The sequence below is a fragment of the Mytilus edulis genome, chromosome 7, assembly GCF_963676685.1.
Source record: "Mytilus edulis chromosome 7, xbMytEdul2.2, whole genome shotgun sequence".
Taxonomy (NCBI): domain Eukaryota; kingdom Metazoa; phylum Mollusca; class Bivalvia; order Mytilida; family Mytilidae; genus Mytilus; species Mytilus edulis.
Window position 1 is genome coordinate 22589260 of NC_092350.1, and position 15685 is coordinate 22604944.

General features: G+C 31.8%; 1 protein-coding gene and 1 long non-coding RNA gene across 2 annotated transcripts in view; one reads left to right on the top strand and one right to left on the bottom strand.

Annotated features, from left to right (window-relative positions):
* LOC139481039 (techylectin-5B-like) overlaps positions 1-15685 on the top strand; it is a 46178-nt gene that overhangs the window by 3784 nt on the left and 26709 nt on the right. The window contains exons 3-6 of the mRNA XM_071264074.1: positions 660-736; positions 1733-1804; positions 4792-4888; positions 5973-6064. Coding sequence (XP_071120175.1) covers positions 660-736; positions 1733-1804; positions 4792-4888; positions 5973-6064 — 338 coding nt within the window. The remainder of the gene's footprint in view (positions 1-659; positions 737-1732; positions 1805-4791; positions 4889-5972; positions 6065-15685) is intronic.
* On the bottom strand, positions 8214-14167 carry LOC139482813 (uncharacterized). Its single transcript, XR_011654966.1, has 3 exons — positions 14018-14167; positions 12290-12393; positions 8214-10526 (listed from the first exon to the last, which is right to left on the bottom strand). It is a non-coding gene; the product is annotated as an uncharacterized lncRNA (long non-coding RNA).

Sequence of the window (15685 nt, forward strand, 5' to 3'; positions counted from 1 at the left end):
AACCAATACATTTGGGTCCTCAATGCTCTGCAACTTTGTACTTGTTTGGCTTTATAACTATTTTGATCTGAGCGTCACTGATGAGTCTTATGTAGACAAAACCCGCGTCTGGCGTATTAAATTATAATCCTGGTACCTTTGATAACTATTTACATCACTGGGTCGATGCCACTGCTGGTGGACGTTTCGTCCCCGAGGGTATCACCAGCCAAGTAGTCAGCACTTTGGTGTTGATATGAATATCAATTATATGGTCAATTTTATAAATTTCCTGTTTACAAATCTATGGTTTTTACAAAAAACTAAGGATTTTCGTATCGCAGGAACATATTACCTTAGCCGTATTTGGCACAACTTTTTTGAATTTTGGGTCCTCAATTCTCTCCAACTTTGTACTTGTTTGGCTTTATAACTATTTTGATCTTAGCGTCACTGATGAGTCTTATGTAGACGTAACGCGCGTCTGGCGTATTAAATTATAATACTGGTACCTTTGATAACTATTATCTAATTGGGTATTTTTTAAGATTGATAAAAGTATAATTGATCCTAACAAACTCTCTATATTTATCCTTTTGATAGATCTGTATATGATGTATGTGTTTTTTTTAATAAACACATGTACAGGAGTTATTTTCAATTTTCATATTTTTGAACAGCATTAACATGTTTTGACTGTCAAAACATTAGTCATCCTCGATTCTGTGAACAGGTCAGAAAATGTAAAGACAATCAGGTAAGAACTGTAAAAAATATTTTCAAATTTGTTCAACTACTCGTCGTTTTACGATTTAAAGCTTAAAAATGCATCATACAGTTTACAAAAAAAAAAAAAAAAACCAGCGTGCAGAGAGAAAGTTTTATTATGGAACATATATTAAAGAATTGAGAAAATTATTTAAATTGGATGGGAAGTATTGCATAGAATTTCGGATAATAAGAAAACTCGAGTTAAACATACTAACTTTTTCAACGATTTTTATAGTTCGTTCTTATGTTGTACTGTTATACCACTGTCCCAGGTTAGGGGAGGGATGGGATCCCGCTAACATGTTTAACCCCGCCACATTATGTATGTTTGTGTCTGTCCAAAGTCAGGAGCTTGTAATTCAGTGGTTGTCGATTGTTTATGTGTTACATATTTGTTTTTCGTTAATTTTTTTTATTTAAATAAGGCCGTTAGTTTTCTCGTTTTACATTGTCATTACGTGGCTTATGCGGTATGGGATCTGCTCATTGTTGAAGGCCGTATGGTAACCTATAGCTGTTAATTTCTGTGTCATTTTGGTCTCTTGTGGACAGTTGTTTCATTGGCCATCATAACACATCTTCTTTTTTTTTTTTTTATATCATATGACATACAATAAAAGTTTGGAAAGAAACACAAAAAAGAATAATGAACAACTTGTTTTACACGTAAACAGTCAGATGCATGTTTTTGCGATGATACAAGAAATTAAGTACAGAACAACCCAAAATATTTATGATAAAAAGTGAAATAACAAAAATATCGAACTTCAAGGAAATTTCAAATCGGAAAGTCCCTTATCAAATTGCATAATCAAAAATTCAAATACATCAAACAAATAGAACGCAACTGTCAATCGTGATTTTGTAAAGGCATTTCCGTATATAGAAACTCATGTATTAAACTTTGTTATATATCTAGCTGATTCTCTCACTTTAATGTATGTATTGTTTGAGGAATTTAAGAATTATTGATTTTCAACAGATTTGCGGGTTGGAACGAGAGGTAAAGTCAAACGGGGACATTATATACAACGTTGGATGTATGACACCGCAGGTAAATATCATATTCCATTAAAAAAAATTAAAGGCCATCTAAAATGACGTTATCACTTACCATTTTCGTTGAGAAATATTAATCACAATATTTTTAATACATTTTCAGTGTCATCATGAATCAAAACTGATTGATAATTAATTCTTAGATTCATGATTTTTTTATAAGTTGTTAGTGGCTTTGAACTATCCGTTAGTAACTGCAAGTACTCACAGATCAGTACTTAATGTTTTTTGTTATTCGAATGTACATATATCCGGCCACGTGTTTTGTAAGATGAATTTCTATTTGCATTCATCTAATGAGTTAAGCCTTATTTTTCATATTTTGTCCTTATGTTGTGCTGACAACCGACTGTCTCAGGGTAGGGGAGGGTCGATCGCCCGTTATATATTTAACCCCTCCACATTCCGAATATGCCTATCTCAAGTCAGGAGCATAATATTCAGTGGTTGTCGTTTGTTGCTATATTAAACATTTTTCATAATTATGTGCATAAATAAATCTGTGTATTTTCTCGTTTCCTCGTTTCCTCGTTTGAATTGTTATGAAATTTGTCATTTCGAGGTATGATAAAGCTGACTATGTGGTATGAGCTTTGCTCATTGTTAAAGGCCATACGATGGCCTATAGTTGTTAATTTCTGTGTCCTCTGGTCTCTTGTGAAGATTTGTCTCATTGGCAATCATACCAAATTTTCTTTTTATATTGTCTTCAATTATGATTGTAGCTAATCATTTTGTCATGATCATGTTGTCAGACCCGGTTAAACAGTCATTGGATATGCTCTTTCCAAAGATAAATTATCATGAAATAAAAACGTCAGACAAGACCTGCCAAAACTTTGTTGAGTTGCTTTGGAAAGGTTAGTAGATCCTGCTCCGAAAGTTGGATCGGACAATTTTGCAAGTTCAATCGGTTATACTAGGACATCCCATTCATTGATGTAAACGACGTTTATTAAGTTCAAGAATGGCCAACTAGATACAAGTATCTTGTCTTAGGGAGGGATAAATTCTACCTTGTAAAGGATCACTCTGATTCAAACAAAAAAATTCTCTGAAACTGACATTATCAAGATGCTTGATTTCTTGATTGACAACATATGTGTTACGTTCGGAGGACGTGTTTTTCAACAGACTGTTGGCATTCCAATGGAAACAAATTGTTCCCCTCTTCTTTCCGACTTGTTTCTTTATTATTATGAGGCTGACTTCATAAAGGAACTTCTTAGGAAGAAAGATAAGAAGTTAGCAATATCCCTTAACTCTACTTTACGCTATATAGATAATGTTCTTTCAATAAATAATTCAAAATTTGGTGACTATGTTGAACGCATCTATCCCATCGAACTAGAGATAAGGATACTACAGATACAGTTTAGTCTGCCTCATATCTTGACTTACATCTAGAAATTGACAATGAGGGTCGGTTGAAAACAAGACTTTACGACCAAAGAGACGATTCCAGCTTTCCAATTGTGAACTTTCCATTTCTAAGTAGCAACATTCCAGCAGCACCTGCATACGGGTTATATATCTCCCAATTGATACGATATTCCCGTGCTTGCATTTCCTATCATGATTTACTTGATAGAGGGTTGCTGCTCACAAGGAAGCTATTAAACCAAGAGTTACAAATGGTGAAGTTGAAAACATCCCTTCGTAAATTTTACGGATGCCATCACGAGTTGGTTGACCGTTATGGAATAACCGTTTCACAAATGATATCGGATATGTTCCTTACGTCGTAACTACAATCCCCTTCCCTTTCATGAATGTGACCTACCGAATTAACCTATTTACTTGATTTGTTATCATATAAGCAAAACGACGGGTGCCACATGTGAAGCAGGATCTGCTTACACTTCCGGAGCATCTGAGATCACCCCTAGTTTTTGGTGGGTTCGTGCTGCTTATTCTTTAGTTTTCTATGTTGTGTCATATGTACTATTGATTTTCTGTTTTTCTGTTTGTCTTTTTCATTTTAAATTTAGCCATGGCGTTGTCAGTTTATTTTCGATTTATGAGTTTGAATGTCCCTCGGGTATCTTTTGTCCCTCTTTTAGTTTAGTTTAGTTTAAACATATTTATTTATAGTGGATTGGGAAACAAGTTTTGCAACTTATATTAATCCCTTTCCACTTTGCGGGTGCGAGTGCTGCCTTGTAGCGGCATTGGCCTTCTCTTTTTCGAAATCTACAAGGATGTCTTTAACGTGCAAGAGATATAGCTCTGTCCCTCTTTTATGTTAGACAGGCTACATATACATAATATACTTATGAATTGATTTAAAAAAAGACCTGAACACTGACGAAAGTTACTTTAATGTTGAACTTGCATCTTATGCTTTACATTTCATGACATTTTGAAATTTTACTATTGATGGATTACGTCAGGAAAAAAAATCCACAACAATAATAAATTTCGAGGAAAAGTTCCGAATCAAATGGCAAAATCATAAGCTCATACACATCATACGAATGGATAACAACTTTCATATTCCTGACTTGAAACAGCATTTCCCTATGTAGTAAATTGAAGATTGAACCTTGTTTTTTAGCGAGCTTAACCTCTCACTTGTATGACAGTCGCTTTAAATTCATTATATTGACAACAATATGTGAACTAAACAAACAGACATCAAGCGTGAAAATGTCAAAAAGGGTCAGAATTGTGTTATTATCTAAATCACAGATTTCTCGCTAAATAAGTTTTTTTTTCAGAAATTTTGAATATTTGTTGCTTCATTTGCATCATTTGCTTTATCTTAGAAAATCATTATAATTGAATAATTTCGTTGTTATGTTGAATCATATTTATGTGAAGATGTCACATACAACTGAGTATCTCGATCACGTAGTTCTTATTTCATATACATAATTCTTATATATTGTAAGGATGTCCGACAAAGTGCCTTAATTCTATTCTGGTATCTGAGTTACTAGTAACTGGTTAATGTATGGTACTATCAAACAACTGTTTCAGGTATGCGACACCAGCAATGTAGGCGTGGGTACAAATCAGCCATGTCTGAGTTGCTGTTCGACAGATCTCTGTTACACAAATGGATGTGGAGAACTTGGTAATTTTATTGCCTTATCACTGAATTTAATATGTTTCTTTCAATGTTTTCTTTTGGAACAATGTATTTAAATGGTAATGTTTATAATTATTTAGTTGCTTTTACTTACTTAGTTTTGTTTTAGGGATTTTGTATTCGTTGAATTTTTGTTTAGTTTTGTATTTTTGTTTAAGTATTCATATTTTTGTTTTGCTGTTTTGACTGCATGTTCAATTATTTTTCTTATTTGGTATTTGTTAAATTCTGCTGATCAGATAAATTTCTGTTGGTTCCTCATCTCAAATTCAAATCATCGAGCAGTATGAGTCATATTACAGGTTCACCATGTACTTTCTTATACTATTATATCAAATTATAAGCGAATACTGTGATTGTTTTACACATTAGTCAGTATACATACACTTTATCATCGTAAACATGGTTAATTTACTCGATAGTTTCAGTTATGTGTCACATGATCAAGTTTGGGTTTAAAACGCATTTTTATAACTCACTGCCTTTGGAATACCATAGATATTCGATTGTAAAGTCGCAGACATTTCATATCTGTAACAGTAGATACACATGACGCAATAATTAAAAGCATAAACAGATAATTAGAAAAAAAATGAACATCTGAGGTAAACTTCACCTGAGGTATTGAAATCTTCGAAAAAAATTATCAACAAAATATTGTTTTGTGCTATTGATGTGTTAGTATGAAGAAATCTGTGAATGCTTATTACGTACTTTGAGATTATGAAATTTCATAAGTGGTAAAAGTGTTATATTTAAAAAAAAAATTAAAAGAAACAAACATTTGTTTTTCGATATTGATCATTATAAAAAATCTTATTTGTGTAAATTTGATATTTTAACTACATTATGTTGTATACGTTTAAACAATATCGATTACGTTGTAAAATCTCGTTTGAAAATTGATCAAAACAAAACAAAAAAACATCGTTGAACAAGAACATAATTTTGTTACTGCTTAAAAATAATTACAATGCTTTTGTTATTTGCATTTGGAAAACGATTGTTTGTTATGTTTCAAATACTAGTATCTGTTTTAACTAATATGCCCCTTTTTTGGCTCTTCAAGATTATACGAAGAATGGAACTTTATGTTACGCTTGTTCTGGTCAACAGAAACCTGACTCGTGCCATACAGTATCTTTTTGTGAAAGTTTTGAGGTTAGATCAGTTTTGTTGGCTTCTATTCACATATGTCAAAAATGTTTTTTTTTCCTATCTTTTCAAGAACTACAGACAGGCGGCCATATTCGTACCTACTAAATTTATATAGTGTAATTTAAAGGGGCACTAGCTACGAGATATATAAAGAATCTAAAGTTTGATTTGTTTCTGTTCAATCAATAATGAAAGTGAAATAGTGAATAACAATTCGCTTTTTGCAGCCAAAAAGGTTCAATTTTGTCAAATTACGCTAAGAAACATTGATAATTAGTTATTCACTTGCAAGTGAATGAGTCGACCTCTTTAAATCCGTATTCATGTGAACTTCAATTTAACCCCTAGCTAGAGATTGACAACGCATGCATTGTACGTGCACTGGTTATTTAAAGAAAAAGAATGTCAACAAAGAAAGTGAAACTACGGTAAATCTTTTGATTACTAATTCGATGCACATAAAATCATTCTTATACGGTTAAAAGCAATGAGAAACATTTTTTTTTTTATATCTACAAAATGAAATCAAACAGACCTATAAAAATCCAATTGCACGTGTTCGTTTAATCTATTCATATCTTTATTTATGTTTACATCGCTTATATGGTCATCTGAGGTCTAAAATACACACGAAACGAACCTATATATTATCTACCCATGCTCTGTAAACTGTTTATTTTAGACTTTTGATAGTTTGGATAAATGTTTTTCATTGTTATAAATCAAATATGAGAATTTGAGTCAAATCGGTGACCATGAATTTGACAGCTAGTGCCCCTTTAAGTCTGCTAGCACTTGGTTGACACCACTATTGTTTGAATATAAGTTATCATACCACATCTTCTTAACTTATATAAGAACGCACGAAATTTATAAAGTGTTATTTTCAATTAAACCTTGTTTTGATTAAACTACATATCAGAGAAATAAAATTTACTTTTAATTGTAAACTTTTCATTTATTTATATCAAACATCCAGCATTAACAAATGAAAACAACACGTTGACTATAATTTGAATGCTTTCGACGAATTTCCTTTATTCTACTTCATCAGGGACGGTCAAAGGCGAATATTTGAAGGCCAATGATGTATCATATAAATGAAAAGCTATGACCGAATGGAACTAATGTATATAGTATATCAACCTATTGCTTTTTTCATTACCAAATCGAAGCTATACACAAGTGTCTGACCTTCTAATTTTGAATTGTTATAAAGAGGATTACTAGTAATAAGATCAACTACCCAATTACTTATATTCACCACATTTTGATAGTAAAGTTACGATGGTTTACTGTAGGGAAACTTATATGTTATCAATATAATGAAATAAAAGTAAATAAAAAAAGATCTCCGACGTAAATTCAAAAATGAAAGTTCCTAATCAAATAGCTAAATCAAACATGTCAAAAGTTCGAAAACATCAAACGAATGGATTACAACTGTCATATCAATCTAGGTAACAGCAAACAACTTTTAAAATTGCATTAACCCAATGAGTAGGAGACAGGATACGTATGAAATAATTTAATAATTGATAAATGTGATCAATAGATATAAAAGGACGTGGTATGAGTGCCAATGAGACAATTCTCCATCCAAGTCACAAATTTTTAAAGAACACCATTATAGGTCAAGATACGGTCTTTAACACGGAGCCTTGTCTCACGCCGAACAGCAAGCTATATAGGGCCCCATAAATAGTGTAAAACCATTCAAACGGGAAAACCAATGGTCTAATCTATATTAAAAAAAAAACGACCCAACTTCCTGTTTACAAAATTTTGAATTTTTCGTAAAACTAAGGATTTTCTTATCCCAGGCATAGATTACCTTAGCCATATTTGGCACAATTTTTTGGAATTTTGGATCCTCAATGCTCTTTCATATATATCACTAGAACACACCCGTGATATCGCGGGTCCGTGACTGAATTAAAGTATATTACTATGCGCAAGCCTTATTTTAGTATTAAACACATTCTGTTTCAACTTGTCAATATTCTGATTTGTCAAATCTCAAGGGTTGAACTTAATAGATATATTATTCATTATATTATACCATTTAACATTCAACATTGTTTGCAATGTGCATCATTTCATTTCCATTTTATTTAAAACGTATTAAAACGTCAACCGTGGCAAAGAAACATTTGCATAAATACTTTATTAGTATTATTAACTTACAACATATGAAGAAGAAAAAAACAACATTGTATTGTTATTATTATTTGAGTGACTGAATTCAGTCACTCGATTTCATCTTTATATTTGAAAGTAACATAAATCTTATTTGTACTTGTTGGTTCTTAAATAAAGCCCAAACTGTAAATTCGGAAACAGAATTCGGATTACAGATATTACAGATTAAATACAAACAACATATAACAGAACAACAGCTTAATGAAATTAACTCTGTATCCTATTCATTATTTTCACAAAATGTTGACTGAATTCAGTCACACAACATCTGAAAGAAGCTACAAGAAATTGAACTAAATAAGACTTAAATTACACCAAGTCAGATTACATAGTATTAACATCTATAAAACAGATGACTGAATTCAGTCAACACAAATTCAGTAAATATTTATTCAAAATAGACCAATTCTGCAAAAGTAAAAAATAGAATGACTGAATTCAGTCACAGAATTAGGTTTACACAGTTATATTCAATAGAGCAATAAATGCACATAGTTAGTTTACAGGTCGATGTTTGTGATTTGGTCCAGTTTAAAGCTTAACACTAACGATGATTACATAAGATGTACTAGCTTTTGCATGATGATTATTTTCCCTCCCCCATTCATGATTCATTGACTTTTAACTTTTGCAAAGGGTCGATTTTTAATAAAAAATTAAATACACAAAAAGAGTTTTAAAAGCAGCATTGTCTAGCTTGGGACTTTTTAATACTTTTTTGTATATATTTATATATATCAGAACACTGATAAAAAGTGGTAATTAGTTATTTAAGTACTGTAATTTAAATTTCAACACTTGTATTATACATATCTGTCAACATTGCACCCAGGTGATTTAATCTGTATAAAATTTTCCATTTTTGTTTTGTTACTAATTCTTGATTTCAAAATTAAGTGAAATTTTGAAACTATTGTATTTAAATGATACTGGACAATCTAAATGCTTATTCGTATGGTATGCTATTACACCACTGTCTCAGGCTAGGAGAGGTTTGAGTGCTCACAAACTTGTCCCCTCCACATTCTCAATGTGCCTGACCAAAGTCAGGAGGCGGTCGTTCAGTGGTTGTTGTTGGTTCATTTCTGCCATATTGTTCTTCGTAAAAAAAAATTTCAATTGAATTGTTTCATATTTTTTTTATGTCGGGGCCTTTTATAGATGAATATACGGTATGGCTGTTTCTTATAATGTTGAAGGTCGTATGGTTGTCTTCAATTGCTCGCATTCACCTCATCTGAACATTCGTGGATAACTGTCTCATTGGTAATCATTTTTTCAAATATTTATAATTTTATGAAAATGAGGAAAGTAATGATGTTTCATTTAGAAGAAATGACTTCACCTGCACGTGACATACTGATATATTTAATATTATTGATCTATAAAATGGTAATATCTCATTGAGTAGAAGCAACCATAGAGATGAACAGATGATGAATTTCTCCTTATTTTTAAATTAATAAAAATGGTTATTCATTGTTAAAAGAACAACAAAGTCAAGCTCAATAAACTGCTTAATAAATTACATTGGTCAGAACACAATTTGCACGTTCACCAACAAACAAAAAATACATAAAATATTGAAAGCAAGATTTTAACATATGAAAGGTGACAATGTCTAAAATTAAGTGTGGAACACTAGAAGCATCAAGAAGTCTTCTTTTCTCACTTAAAAATATGCTAAGATTTGATAAAAACATGGCAAAAATAGGAAAATAAAATGAATTTGAAATCGAGTTCAATATTTTATTTCGATGTCTTGATTGAATTTTCTTTTAAGGGAAATCCCTTTTTAAACGAAAAGCAGTTAAAAACTGCATGAACCACACTTGAGACTTACGTGTTCATATTTAAACAATACTTGCACTTCATCAAATTATTTAAAGTTTATAAAAAAATAAAAAGTTGAAAATACACAAAATCTGAAATTGTCTCATTGCAATGAATCCTTATGCTAATATGTGTCATTTTGAAAGTTCTTCTTTCAAACTATCCAATATTAATTTCTGGCATTTAAATTTTTTTTTAGCACACTCCTACTTGAAAGAGACAAAAAGGTGTTCAGTTGTTGTTTTGTTGTATTTTGGCAAGATTTTGGAATCGATGCACCACAGTCTGCTACTCTTGTCTAAAATATATCACACCAATCGAAACATACGTGTGTTGCTGTCACTTTTGCTAATTCTCTTGACTGTCTGGTCTGGATTCAAAATCCATTGATCTGCTTAAAGATTATGTTGGTACTCATAGATAGTAAAGTCTAAAAAAGAAAATAAATTATGCTAAAGACCTATTTCAGAAAAGAAAAGATCATTTAAATAGTGAGAATAATTCCATTCTTTGTAAATGCATTTTTGTCGAGCCTTCGACTTTTGTCGAAAAAGCGAGACATAGCGATCATACATTCAGTCGTTGCCGTCCACAGATATTCTTATATTAAAAATATATATCAGATATCCCGTATACTTTATTAGATATCTTATAAAGTATATAAGATATCTTATAAACTATATGAGATATCTCATATAATATAGGGCTATTGCATGAATATTCTGGAATATTGTTCTTAGTAGAATTTTATATTGCATGAGCTTGCGAGTGCAATATATGTTGTACGAGGGACAATATTTCCAAATATTCATGCAATAACCCTTTTATTGTATAGCAACATTATAATTTATATGGTTCGCTACTGACCCCACACGGATCCATAGAGGGTTAACTAATTAGTAAAATCCATAGGGGGTGAGGCCGGAGGCCGAGTCCACTATGAATTTTCTTCACCCTCTATAGATCCGTAGGGGGTCAGTAGTTAACCGTATAACGAATTTATCGGACGCTGGACTTTTTCTGCGGCGTTTTGTTGAAAAATAAACAATGAAATACAACATCATTAATAGATGACGTCGCCATTAACGCGTCATGAACCCCATATGAAACTTACTAACCCCATACGCCTCGTAGGGGCTCATTAGAGCCTCTAGTTAGGTTTTTCTTTGCTGTACATTATTGCTGTGCTGTACATTATTGCTGTAACAGTTTATCTCTATCTATAATAATATACAAGATAATAACCAGAAACGGCAAAATTTCCTTAAATTACCAATTCAGGGGCAGCAACCTAACAACGAGTTGCCCAATTCATCTCAAAATTTCAGGGCAGATAGATCTTCACCTGGTTTACAATTTTATCCCATGTCAGATTTGCTTTGGTTTTTGAGATATATGAGTCAAAAACTGCATTTTACCCCTCTGTTCTATTTTTAGCCATGGTAGCCATCTTGGTTAGTTGACCAGGTCACCGGACACATTTTTTAAACAAGATACCCAAATGATGATTGTAGCAGAGTTTGGTTTAATTTGGCCCAGTAGTTTAAGAGGAGAAGATTTTTGTAAAAGTTAACAAACGACGACGACGACGGACGACGGACTCAAAGTGATGAGAAAATCTCACTTGGCCCAAGGGCCAGGTGAGCTAAAAAGGTGCACTCGATTTCCTCTTTTCGATACAATTGTTAAACCATTTTTTAGAATTTTTTCTTGAGTCACATAATGGAAAGGCAGACACGAAAATTACTGAACTAATAGATTGATATGTTCTCCGTCCGTGGTAATTTAAAAAAAATCGGAGGTTATGCATTTTCTATATCCAACTTGATAGATTCCTATGTCGTCGACTTGATATAGAATTGTTCTGCAGCATTGGGTCTGCATTGATATGTAGATAAATTGAAAACTTATGCAAATGGTGTTTTAAAATAAAACACTTCGTTATTGAGAAGAAAATTGTCGTTGTGTTTGTTTCTATATTAATTTTTAAAAATTGTGTTACTATAGTAAACATTGCAGTAAGCATTTGTCGCCTTCTCTAACAAAGAGCTTCGATTTCAACTGGGTTTCCGCCTGGTATGATATATTTAAAGCTACAATAAAATTTGATCATTTAAGTAATTCCCCTGACTGTTAGCAGTGATACCTGGAAGTTATAAAGTAAAGTTTGCAAATAAAATTTTGTAACCTCACCTTTTTCTTTCATATTCTGTATTTTAGGTTCGCTGTTGATATTTCGAATTCACGGCACCCAGGCCACCAGAACTTTGAGTTATTCTTTTTCTTTGGTGATTCGTCTGTTTTAATACAAATTACACAGTTTTAAACAGTGTTTCACAAAAAGTTAGAACAGTGCATACAACAAGTAATTGTATATATTTTTTTCTTTAAAAATGTATTGAAAAAACAGGATTTTCACACACATTTGACTTTGCCAATATGCAATCATACCACATCTTCTAATTTTATATTTTGACCATATCTAAGCATGTAAAGCAGGTATTGTCTATTTTTACCGTTTATATGTTTTTAAATAAAATTAAAGAAAAAAATCGCAAGACTGCATCACATTATAACTTCATTATAAATGAGAGTTCATTAATAGGAAGCATTTTCAATAAACTTTCCAAAAACGAATCGACCCTATATGAGATAGAATGTCATAACAACACATATACAATTCAAAATATAAAGAGCTAGCAAAATTTCTTAACATTGAAAATTTATATTCTTTAAGTTGCTTTGAAGTACACATAAATAAAGGCAACAGTAGTATACCGCTGTTCAAAACTCATAAATCCATGGACAAAAAACAAAATCGGGGTAACAAACTAAAACCGAGGGAAACGCATTAAATATAAGAGAACAACGACACAACACCGAAACGCAACACACACAGAAACAGACCAAGCATCAGACAAAACACCACGAGAATAACAAATATAACATGAAAACCAAATACATGAATTTGGGATAAACAAGTACCGTGCCACGTCTTATCTCAAAAATAAGAGAAAACACAAACGACTCAACGTTAAAATGCAACACACACAGAAAGAACAATAATATAACAATGGCCATCTTCCTGACTTGGTACAGGACACTTTTAAAGGGGAATAAAAGTGGTGGGTTTTATAACCAATAAGGATAGGCAGTGGAAATATATAAAGTTATAAGTACTATTTCACCCACAATTATGCTTATTATATCTGTACTCATCATATTGACCACTTCTCATTTGAGCATCAGAGAGATATAAAATTGCACAAAAAAACTGGCACATAAATGGCAGTAAGCTTTAGAAATTATCACATTTTAACTAAGTACAAGTATGGTTACTGACTGTATCGAGCCTTATTATGGTAAATAAATTACTTAACCATGTTAACAAATATTTTCTTATAGTTTTGACTGAATTTTTAATACAATTGCAAATAACATAACATATATACACTTATATATATATAACATTCCATAAAACATTAATAAAAAATTGGCACTTATTGTACTAAGTTATCATGCTAAGTAAATGTGAAGTTTAATAAGAAATATCCTTTTTGAATGTTAAATAGGCCTCAGACACTTTTATTCGTGGCTATGGATTTTTTTGGAAAAAAAAGTTTTAGGAAAAAAAAAATTGTTTTTGATTCTGAGAAAAAAAAATTGCTTGTTTCACCCTCAGCTGCCACTATATGTACTGCTAAAATTGAAAGAAAAGAATTGTTTTCGACTTGTCGTGAAAGAAAGATTGTTTTCCCCGCAGACGAAAAAAAGTTTGTCCAGAAAAAAATCCATAGCCCCCCCGCCCCCTAGAAAATTAAATGGTTGCTGCCTAATCATATTAAATCATACTTTAAATAACAACACAATTTGTTTTTTTTTCCTCTTCATATTTTCTATGGATTAAAAAGTATATCTTACCAGAACTCTCGTAGGTATACACGTTAGCTTCAGACTCTTCTTCCTTTAAAACGAAATCCCATCAGTCTCATTTTCTTTTTATAAGGGACTCCATCTTTCTCTTCCTTTGACTAAAGTACACAACAGAATGACCTCGTTTCACTTTACAGTAATGCGTGTATTACAAAACACGCGACATAATCCATCACCGGCCACACAACAATCCCAAATTATTATTGTACCGCGAAAGTTCTACTGATGTAAGAATAAACATGATAACGGTTAACCATACGGTGTATTCAATATAATACTTCCTTCCGAGTATTGGGTCAATCTAGAAGGATATAGATATACCACCCAATTAGCATCTCTAGCAATAAAATATGAGAAGAAAATGAAAAGAACCAGCATGTGTATTACCCACTGGATATAACCATTATGAACATACGGTGGTCCTTATTTTCGAAATATTATACGTTTCAATATGTTAATGTTGAAAGAAAAAATGTATATTGTAAACGTAAATTCATAATATCATGATATTAACTTCTTTTCACTTTAAACTGCAAGGTTTTATGTAACGTAACCTCAACTTTTGGGAGTGGTTTAATAACATCAACAGAATGGAAAAAAACTTTACTTGAAAAAAAGTCTATATTGAAAGCTCAGGAGGGGGGCTTAAAGATTTTTTTGTAGGGGTGAGCAGCTGATACATCAAGTACCCAACCTTTGTTTATTAGAACTATATACCTTGTCATATATCAACGAAAAAAAAAAACCTATTGAGATATTTGAATATTTTTCATCTTCTGGAATATGAGAATTTATAATTTGTTTTTGGGTCCCGCTTATCTTCACGTACTTGTTTAGAAGCAAAGCAGTTGGAATAATCACAATTAATTTAATAAATTCATCACACCTTAAACACTTTCCTCTATTTGCCCCTTTTATATCTTTCATTAAAAAAGAAATTTTAATTTCAAAAGACAATATAAGATGTTTGGTCAGATAAGTATAGTAACACTCCCGAGAGAAACACTTTCACTGAGTTTTATATTAGTTAATAAAAAACTGATCAAAAGTTACATTTGTACATTGCCGTTCTATCTCATAGCTGACACTATGAAATCTCTTTAAATAATTGTTATCATGTTTCATGTAAACTAACCTTTGAATGTTTAATAGGTGCAAATGTCAAAATGATGAGATTTATAGCATCTGTATCTAGCATTAGCGGAAATACCACATAGGTCTAATAGAGTTAATCATGTTTAAATGTTTAAATGGTTTGACAAATATTTTTGATGCATTTACGACTGTGGTTTAACCGCATCACAAAAAAATAAGGACATATGATTAGTTTCAGATACTTATGATATAATCAAGCAAGTAAAAATATCAATCTATTGATATATTTAATCTGAATTTAATTTCTCACCCTTTTCATATACCATGCCGATGGAGCATGAAAAAGTGAAAATATTCCAGGGGATCATCCCTACCACTCATTACATAGAAAGTGACCCCCCTCCGAGATTGAAAGTAAAAGTTGGGTTTGATGGTTTTCATTGGTGTCTGGGGGAAAAAAAATTAATATATCCCTCTATATATACACTCTGAGACAAGTGTCTGTGATAATTTGAACTGAAATCGTGACAAAACCGCATAAAAGTTTTACATATACCTATA